The sequence below is a fragment of the Ciconia boyciana genome, chromosome 11, assembly GCF_034638445.1.
Source record: "Ciconia boyciana chromosome 11, ASM3463844v1, whole genome shotgun sequence".
NCBI classification, from domain to species: Eukaryota; Metazoa; Chordata; class Aves; order Ciconiiformes; family Ciconiidae; genus Ciconia; species Ciconia boyciana.
Window position 1 is genome coordinate 12,889,837 of NC_132944.1, and position 9,787 is coordinate 12,899,623.

Below are 9,787 nucleotides of genomic sequence, written 5' to 3' on the forward strand. Positions count from 1 at the left end.
CCAACTCTCCTCCTCCAGTTTCTGTCCTCGTAACAAGGCTCCACACATCACATGCAGAGGTATGGAACAGCTTCACGTGTCTGTACCAGTACACTTGCCCAACACTTATGTGAACAACACAGCTGGAGATGTGAACAGGGACTGTGCCTGGCCTGTGCTGCACTGGGATCTATCCAGCCATGCAGTTCTGTAGAGCTCATCTCAGCAGCATTTAAGTATCCCTATGAAAGGATTTCATTTCTGTTGCTCTTTTCTTTAAAGATCAATGGCATAGAGGTACAGAACCGAGAAGAAGCTGTGGCACTTCTCACCAGTGAAGAGAGCAAGAATATCTCCTTACTTGTTGCAAGACCAGAAATTCAGGTACTGTAGCAACAACAAAAAACCCTCTCTTGAGTCTTAATTAAGAATTGCTCTTTTGTGGAAAGCAGTTAGCATCTTTTGAAGAATTTTAACCTACCTAAATCTACCAAATCTACCTAAAACCATATTATACAGTTTGACTGGACATATATGTGGTCTAAAATAATGAAATTCAGCAGTCACAGTACTTATATATATTTTATATTGAAGTTCAATTTATAAGACATTCAGGGATTTATATATGCTGCAATGCTAATACAAACATCAGTGCACGGTATTATGAATGGTTTCAAGCCGTAGCTTTGAAGAACATACTGAACTCTAATTCCTATAGCTATTGATTATTCATCCATTAAAACACCTATTATTTAGCCTGTTATACACCATCTCTTAATGTAGTTAAATACTGTCAAGAAGCATCCTCAGCTCTAATAAAAGGTTGAACCAGATCCCTTTGTAGAGCAGGGATTAGCACAACAAAGATGTTGAACAAACAGCCATGAGCACTATTGTTTGATCTGTCTCTGCTCCTCCTGCTGCGAGAGCAACCCTTGCCAATGCACCTGCAGACACAGGGTCAGGCTCATGACTATTCTGTTAGCCTAGAGGCTTCTCATCTTTCCCTTGGGGATAATTGAGGCTGGGAGTAAAAAAGTCTTGCAGACCCCTAGCAAGCATTTTTCCCTCTGGCCCTTGATGCTGCCTCGCAAGTGGTGTGTTCAAGCTTTGGGCTCTGGAGTGTTTTTATACATCCTTATCAAGTCACGTACAAACCAAAACAGCCCCAACTCTTAGAAGTATTTCCATGGATGAAAAGGCTGGTTTTCTTCCATATATAAAGGGCTGTTGAAGATAAAACCGTGCTGCTGGAGATGGAGGTGGCTGGGGGGGAGGTAGGATGGTCAATACCCGCACTTAGCACAAGGAGATGTGTGCTTCTTTCCAGGACACAGCAGCACTGTCACAGGAAGGAATCCCCCAAGATTTCCCAATCACTTTTCACAAAGAAGGAACATAATTTATGTCAGTCTTCATTCTTTTGACAACATTTGGTTTGATTTTCCCTCCCTTTTCACATAGCTGGATGAAGGATGGATGGATGATGACAGAAATGATTTTCTGGATGACTTGCACATGGACATGTTAGAGGAACAGCACCACCAGGCAATGCAATTTACTGCCAGCATGCTTCAGCAGGTACTGCCGTTCTGTTGTGCAATGGTGTCAAAACTTCACATGGCACTCAATATTCCAATATTGAGCTTCACTGAATACACTTAGTGTCTCGAATGACGATCAAGGCAAAAGGACTTTCTGTAAAATCAAGATATTACATGACTATCCACAAACTTCCATCTGGGGGGCCAAAGCATTTTCAGATGTTACCTTTTTTATTTTGCCCCTTACAACAACATGATCACAGTTCTTAGAAATCTACCATTCTGGCTGTGGTTACTGAGAGAAGTACAAGCTAGGTGTTTGATAGATATAGCAGGCAGAGAGCTAACTTATAAAATTTCCTATTTGATATGCATACACATACTGAAAACAGCCTACGTCCTGAAACCTTAAAATCCAAATGGAGGACTCTGGCAAATGACTGAAATAAGGTCTATATATGGGGAGAAAGGCAAAGAAAAAGTTTTTACATAGCAAAGTTTATGCAGGGCCACAGATTTGGGCCTGTATTCCCTGTCATTCTGCCATGATTAATGCAATCATACAAGTTCATGAATAGATTTTCAATTTTTGTCTAGATTTTTTTCTGGAGTTGTCTACAGCTCTGCATCCTCTGCGGGAGCCACATTTTCTGAAGGGACATATTCTCACTTTGGCACCACAGTAGAACTGGATACTTTTGTGCACCTAAGTGGGAGAAGAAACAATTTGAAAATGTGACTTCTACCATTGTTGCTATATAACTGAAAGCAGACCTCAAGTTCTTCTGAAAAGGTCATCCACAGCATGCTGTATTTTCAGTCACCATTTCTATGAGTTCTTAATAATATTCTTTCCATACAAGTAAAAGACAAAAGATGTAGAAAGTGTAACAGGTGACACATTAAGAAAACTATTAAAAGATAAACACCCTGAAATATTTTATGTCCTTGCACTAATTTCTCTTTCTGTCTTTTCATTTTTGCTGTTAGAAGAAGCATGAAGAGGATGGAGGTACCACAGATACAGCCACTATTTTATCTAACCAGCACGAGAAGGACAGCGGCGTGGGGCGCACAGACGACAGCACTCGCAACGATGAGAGCTCCGAGCAGGAAAACAACGCGGATGATCACACCACCTCCTCCAACACTTTAGGGAGCCAGAAGAAGCTGACATACAGTCATGACACCCTAGGAAGTGGCGATATGCAGTTCAGCAATGAATCATTTATCTCAGCCGACTGCACAGATGTTGACTTCCTCGGCATCCCCGTAGACGAATGCGAGCGATTCCGGGAACTGCTGGAACTGAAGTGCCAGGTGAAGTCTGCCAACCCTTACAGTCTGTATTATCATAACAGCACGCTGGATATGAGCAAAAGTGACCAAGAAAGTGTTGACAGAGAGCTGGAGATGCTGAATGAGGAGCTGCGCAATATCGAGCTAGAGTGCCTGAATATTGTGAGAGCTCATAAAATGCAGCAGCTGAAAGATCAGTACCGGGAGCCCTGGATGCTACATAACAGCGGGTTCCGCAACTATAACACAAGCATTGATGTTCGCAGGCACGAGCTCTCAGACATTACGGAGCTCCCCGAGAAATCTGACAAGGATAGCTCGAGTGCATATAACACAGGCGAAAGCTGCCGAAGCACACCACTCACGCTGGAGATCTCCCCTGACAATTCGCTGCGCAGAACTGCAGAAGGCATTAACTGTCAAGGTAATGAGGGGGCAGTGGCATATAATGTCTCCCAAAAGAATTTATTTGCTAGCTCAGAAAGTCATGAATCCAGCACTGGTAAATGCCATGCCTCTGCTAAAGATCCCGACCTTGGCAAGCAGCTGGAAAGCAAGGAGAGAAAAGCCAGTGATGGAAGCAAAAGCCCTACTCATGGTCAAAAACCTTCTGGCTCCTACGTTTCCCCGTACCATCACTCTCCATATAAGCACGCTCATATTCCTGCCCATGCACAGCACTATCAGAGCTACATGCAGCTGATCCAACAGAAATCAGCGGTGGAGTATGCACAGAGCCAAATGAGTCTGGTGAGTATGTGCAAAGACTTTAATTCAAGCCAGAGCGAACCGAGGATGGAGTGGAAAGTCAAGGTTAGAAGCGATGGGACCCGGTACATTACAAAGAGACCAGTCAGGGACAGGCTGCTGAGAGAACGTGCCATAAAGATTAAGGAGGAGCGCAGTGGTATGACTACCGATGATGATGCCATAAGTGAAATGAAGATGGGCCGGTACTGGAGCAAGGAGGAGCGGAAGCAGCATTTAGTGAAAGCGAAGGAGCAGAGGAGGAGGCGTGAGTTTATGATGCAGAGTAGGTTAGATTGCTTAAAGGAGCAGCAAGGGGCAGAAGAAAAGAAAGAGATGAATATCATTGAACTGAGCCACAAAAAAATGATGAAGAAGAGAAATAAAAAAATATTTGACAATTGGATGACAATCCAAGAACTGCTAACCCATGGAACAAAGTCACCAGACGGCACACGGGTGTACAATTCCTTCCTGTCAGTGACTACTGTATAATCACCATTGCTAAATTATGTACATAAAACACTACCATTGGGGTAGAAATCAATGCCTCGTTCAATGTGGCAAGATTTTTGTATATAAGATACAGTCATCGAGTTTATAGTTCAAATACTGAACTCTACAACTGTGGGTGCCAGGATCTCCATTATAAAGTGGAGAGGAAGCTTGCCCATCTCTTTCGAAGGCAATATTAGCACTGCTTTTTGGAATACTGATTGTACTTTTTTACTTGTTACCTTTTACATGAAGTGTTTAAATATCAGAAATGTATTAACCATACTTACACAGGTAATTTGCTTAAACTATATTCATACTAAAAGCTACCCATGCTTTTCTTTACCTAAAAAAAAAAAAAGGCAAAAAACCCACAAGAGCAACTGCACATATGTATTTTTTGTGAAACCATATTTTGTGATGTTATTTTGCTGTTGTTCACTTCTACACAGAGTGCTGTTTATCAATATTTAGCTCAAGGTTTAAACTCAGAATTAGAGTCATTCTCTTGTAATATTTAACATTTATCAAACAGCAGTTTTTAGAGTTATGCTCAACATTTAAACATTTTTCTTTTTAAGGTTTCTGAAGAAAGTATATAGGTTTCATCTGAAAAGCCTGAAGAGAAGTACACTATACTGCAGCTTTAAAGGATTTTAAAGCATGTTTGCAAATGTTGCAACCTTTGAAAAAATGTGCATGTACAGCTAAATTGTTTATATAAGACAGTTTGTGGAATTTGAAAAGCCCATGGTAGTAACTGTTTGCTTTATAGATTTGAATGTATTGAATTATAAAAGCAGTTTCATGAAATCATCATTAGCTACAAATGTTAACAAGTAAAATGAGGTAAAATAAATTATTGTTTTATATTTCAAACTATTTTAAATTCTTTTGACTCCCTTCTGGTTTCACCACATAGAGTATTCTTTCCTCAAGCGTAGCTCCTGTGCTGCAGAAATACCTGGACAGCCTATCGGAGTCAAATCTAACAGAATAATCTGCATCCTGACTTTGGGGGGGGGATTTGGATTGAGGTTTTCTTAAGGGAAGGAGAGATGGAGGGAAGAGGCAAGAGAGAATTACAATGAATATAAAGCGGAGAATCAAGCAATGCATATCTTCAACTCACAAGGCATTTAAGATGACCTGTAAGTGAGAAATAAATAGGACTTCTGGTTTGCTTTGTTTTGTGGTTTCCTAGTGGTATATAAAACCCACCTACAAACTTCAGTGTGGGTTTGCATTAAAAACAGACAATACATAAATTAAAGCATATAGAAATTAAAGCAAATAAATATATAAATTAAAAGAGATGGTGAAAAAGAGAAAAACTAAATGTGAAAGAGGTATAACACTCCTTTTCTTGTTTTCTATTTCTGATTAAGAATTCAGATATAAATTGGAATATTCTGCTGGATTAAGTAACATAGACTCATTATGAATAGCTCCCAGATTCTCCATCCCCTCTCCCTTTTCCCTTGCCCCACAGAAGACTTGCTCCCAAACCCTTCTAAGATTTTGTTCTGGACTCTTCTGTCATAACTATACAGAGCAAAAATCATAATCTTAATGACAGAAGTGAAAAGTTGGAAGGGGAGAGATTAACAGCTTCTCAGTGCCTATTTTGTCTATTATCAAGAAGCAAACAACAGATTTGTTTGAGGTTTTTTCCACTCCCTTTGTGGACTAGCACTGAATTAGCATTGAATGTAGGTCTGCCATATTCCACAGTAAACTCTTTTACATACCCGAAAATGCATCTTCAGCCCATGTAAATTATCACTGCCCCTTGAAATCTGGCACTCATGTCAATAAGCCTCTGTAAATTTATCTTCAAATGATATTTGCCTTTGGGATAAAGTACTAGTCCTACTGTAGTCTATGAAAGATTTTCTGTTGACTTTGTTAGAGCCAGGATTTCACCTGACATACTGCCAGCCATTATCATCACAAGTGGTACAGTAGGAAAAATAGATGATTTTCACAACACACTGCCTTCAACACAAGATGCTTGCTATCTCTGTCTCAAATCTGCTTTACTCTGAGTTCATGTTCTGTTCATCCCAATTGCAAGTGAGAGAGCCATAGCAAAATACTGCCTCTCCTAAAGTTCAGAAATTCAGATGCACAGGCAGAGCTATGATTAGCGTGGAATCACAATCCTTAAACCAGGCATGAAAAGACAGTTAAGCCATCTTAGTCTACCTGGAAGTACTAGAGTAAGATTTGAAATGGTCTAATGAGGAAGAATTATCATCAAGGTGTTCCTCTTAAAAACAGGCTTCTTTGGAATAACTTCACAGGTAATGGCTCCTTTAGGCATCAGTTATATAAATGCTGAGCATTGTATGCATGTGTATAACAGCAGAAACATATTTGGGAATTCAAGTGTGATGTGTAGAAATTACACCAAAGCATCAACAGTATAAAATTTACATTCTTTAAGATGTTGAAATAAAAGTATTGGCCAACAATTTTTCTCACACCTTTGAGTTTTTCCTCACTAAACATTTGTTGTTATTTTGGTCAGTTAAAAATCACCTGTCTCCTTCAGTATTATGATTTATTAACTAGCATCAGTTCACAGAATCCATCAGTTATCCTGGAAATCCAGGCAAAAGCTTTGCAAACTGCAGATTTTTCTTTTCCTTTCTCAGTTATCTTATCACACACTCTTTTTCATTGCCTTATCGAAGTACTTAATGCGGTGTTGAAAAGGGAGATTTTGGGTCTTTTTATTGCTTGCAAGGAAACATGGAAATTACCATAACGTTAGTCCAAACCTGACCTCATTACAGTAAAATGAATCAGACCAGAAAGCAGCATTTGATGCTTAAGAGGAAATATTTCATCCAACAGCTTTTCTAAAAACTGCATTATAGTACATACCCCAGTGCGTAAAAGCTAACAACTGAAATTGTTGTTCTAGTTGCCTACAGGACATCTCATGCAAGAAATCTCCATGCAACAGTGGAGATTGCATCTCCTGTCTTACTACAAGCTTTACCTGAAACCCAGTGCTCTCCACCAACTGGTGCACACCCCTGCAGAGCAACAGAGCCATCCTCACAGCCTGGGCGCAGGGTCCTGTTCCACAGCAACATGCTGGCTCAATGTGGTGGGTTGACCCTGGCTGGACACTCAACTTCAACCCCAGTTACTCAGGCTCCTGCAGGGATCAGCACTGGGAGATGTGCTCCTTCCATTGGGGAGGCTCATTCCAACTGTTTTTTGAAGTTCATTTAAACGTGGAAGGAGCTAAAGGGAGCGTTGCTTACCTGAAAGTATAAATCATCATTTCCATCCTCCTGCTTTTCCCTTCCTCCTCAGCCACTTTACTGAGTGTAATCTCAGGCTTGGGTGATAACTGAGCCCAGAATAGTGCGTACACAGGGAGAGATCCTAAATACACAAAGGGGGATGTTGTGGTTTAACCCCAGCCGGCAACTAAGCCCCACGCAGCCGCTCGCTCACTCCCCCCCCAGTGGGATAGGGGAGAGAATCGGAAGAGTAAAAGTGAGAAAACTCACGGGCTGAGATAAAGACAGTTTAACGGGTAAAGCAAAAGCCACGCACACAAGCAAAGCAAAACAAGGAATCCATTCACTCCTTCCCATGGGAGGCAGGTGTTCAGCCATCTCCAGGAAAGCAGGGCTCCATCACGCGTAACGGTTCCTTGGGAAGACAAACGCCATCACTCTGAACGTCCCCCCCTTCCTCCTTCTCCCCCCAGCTTTACATGCTGAGCATGACGCCATATGGTGTGGGATATCCCTGTGGTCAGTTGGGGTCAGCTGTCCTGGCCGTGTCCCCTCCCAGCTGCTTGTGCACCCCCAGCCTCCTCGCTGGTGGGATGGGGTGAGGAGCAGAAAAGGCCTTGACTGTGTGTAAGCACTGCTCAGCAATAACAAAAACATCCCTGTGTTATCAACACTGTTTCCAGCACAAATCCAAAACACAGCCCCATACTAGCTACTGTGAAGAAAATTAACTGTATCCCAGCCAAAACCAGCACAGGGGAACAAGCAATTGCCAAGCAGCCTGAGAGGTTTTACCACAGCCTCTTACAGAGCCTGTGTGCGCAGCTCCCCAGAGGCTCTCACGCAGCCGTTATTCATACCAACTGCCCCACACCCCGTCCCCACTTTTGCCATGGGAGCAGTACGACACCGTTATGGACCAACACCTCAGTCCCCATCCTACATCGCCCCTGCAGTCCCCATCCTACACGCCCCTGCAGCAAACCAGAGGTGTCAACAGGACACCCTGGAGACAGGCTGGTGCAGAATTTGGCCTGATTCTTTGCAATAAAAAGAGGCTGTGTCAAACTGTGGTCAGTTTCCCTAAATTGCAGAACGTCTCCTAGACGTAAGATCTATAAAAATGTAAAATACTTATTTGCGAATAGGGTTTAAATCAGCGTGGCATCACCCAGTTTAGATGTGCACTGAAATGGGAAAGCCCTGAACCAAACCTAACAGCATTTTTTGTAAATTAAAAGAAGAGAACTTGCACATTAGGGATGGCAAATAAAATGAGGTAAGACTACGTATTGCCTAGGGACTACTGGTTGGAGAACTAATTAGGATTATAAACTGAAAGTATGTAAATTAACCAAATATAATTATCTGCTAGTGGCCTTTGGAAATAGGTTACAGGATACTTGTTAGCAAAATTGCTCAAATGCCTGGAAGCCATATAAAACAAGCCATAAGCAATTTAAACTCCTCTTTTTGTTTTATTTTCAATTGGTTTTAAAGCAGTAGTTGTATTAAGGATTTATTGGAACATAAACTAATTAGAGACAAAACTCAAAAAACAAAAGTAAGACAGAAACCGCCACAGCAGATGCTGTACCTCCATCCCAATGCCCCTGGTTTTATTAAATGTAAATTCTTTAACATGACAAAATAGCAAAGATTCTGCTTGGGGTTTCATCCCAGCAGCTTCATTTCTCCAACAGAAAGCTGCTGTGAGATTCCAGACAGAGTTAATCTGAAAGGGTGGTGGCTTTCTTACACAAGTACAGCTTCTCAGCTATACAGGGTTTATGAAGATGTATTCACTATTCAAATGCAAACATGGAGAACTAATGCCCCTTTTTTCTAAGTCATGACACAAAATAGTACTACATTCAGGGGCTTCTGTGGGGAAACCTGCTCACTTCCAGTTCACATCATCAGAAACACAAGATTGGCCACTGGAGAGACCGATGGTAGTTGAGACAGTGGTATATATTATACACGAAAAAAATAAAGGGGGTCACATATAAAGGTTAGCTGGGGTGATTTCATGCTCAAGCATGAGCATTTAGTACACAGGCCTGACACAAAGCCCACTTATGTGATCTGAAAGACTCCAAGCAATCTCAGAAGATTCGAAAATGGAGTATTAATGTACATAGTTAATTATCCTAAACTGTACTAGTGAAGGATATGAAGAGAAGGGCCATCACAGCTTTGCGTATCAGAGCAGAACTTGATTTTCTGATGCTAACCATACTTCCCACACGCCTTCTAATGGTCACTGCTTAAAAAAATATTAATCATCCTGCAGCCCTGCTAACATACTGCCACCCCAAGCTATATCCCTCCAGAAGCTCCAGGAGACCTCCATCAGAGCTCATACTGCAAAATAAATTATGCAACTATTTGTTGCAGGACTGATCATGAACCCTCTAATGGCCAGGTTCACAATTTGTCCTGCAGTGCTCAGAGGGC

At 41.5% G+C, this 9,787-nt stretch overlaps 1 protein-coding gene across 1 annotated transcript in view; it reads left to right on the plus strand.

Annotated features, from left to right (window-relative positions):
- PDZRN3 (PDZ domain containing ring finger 3) overlaps positions 1–4,956 on the plus strand; it is a 146,979-nt gene extending 142,023 nt beyond the window's left edge. Inside the window, exons 8-10 of the mRNA XM_072875762.1 lie at positions 262–363; positions 1,444–1,560; positions 2,514–4,956. Coding sequence (XP_072731863.1) covers positions 262–363; positions 1,444–1,560; positions 2,514–4,064 — 1,770 coding nt within the window. The 3' untranslated portion in view covers positions 4,065–4,956. The remainder of the gene's footprint in view (positions 1–261; positions 364–1,443; positions 1,561–2,513) is intronic.
- Positions 4,957–9,787: the final 4,831 nt, after the last annotated feature.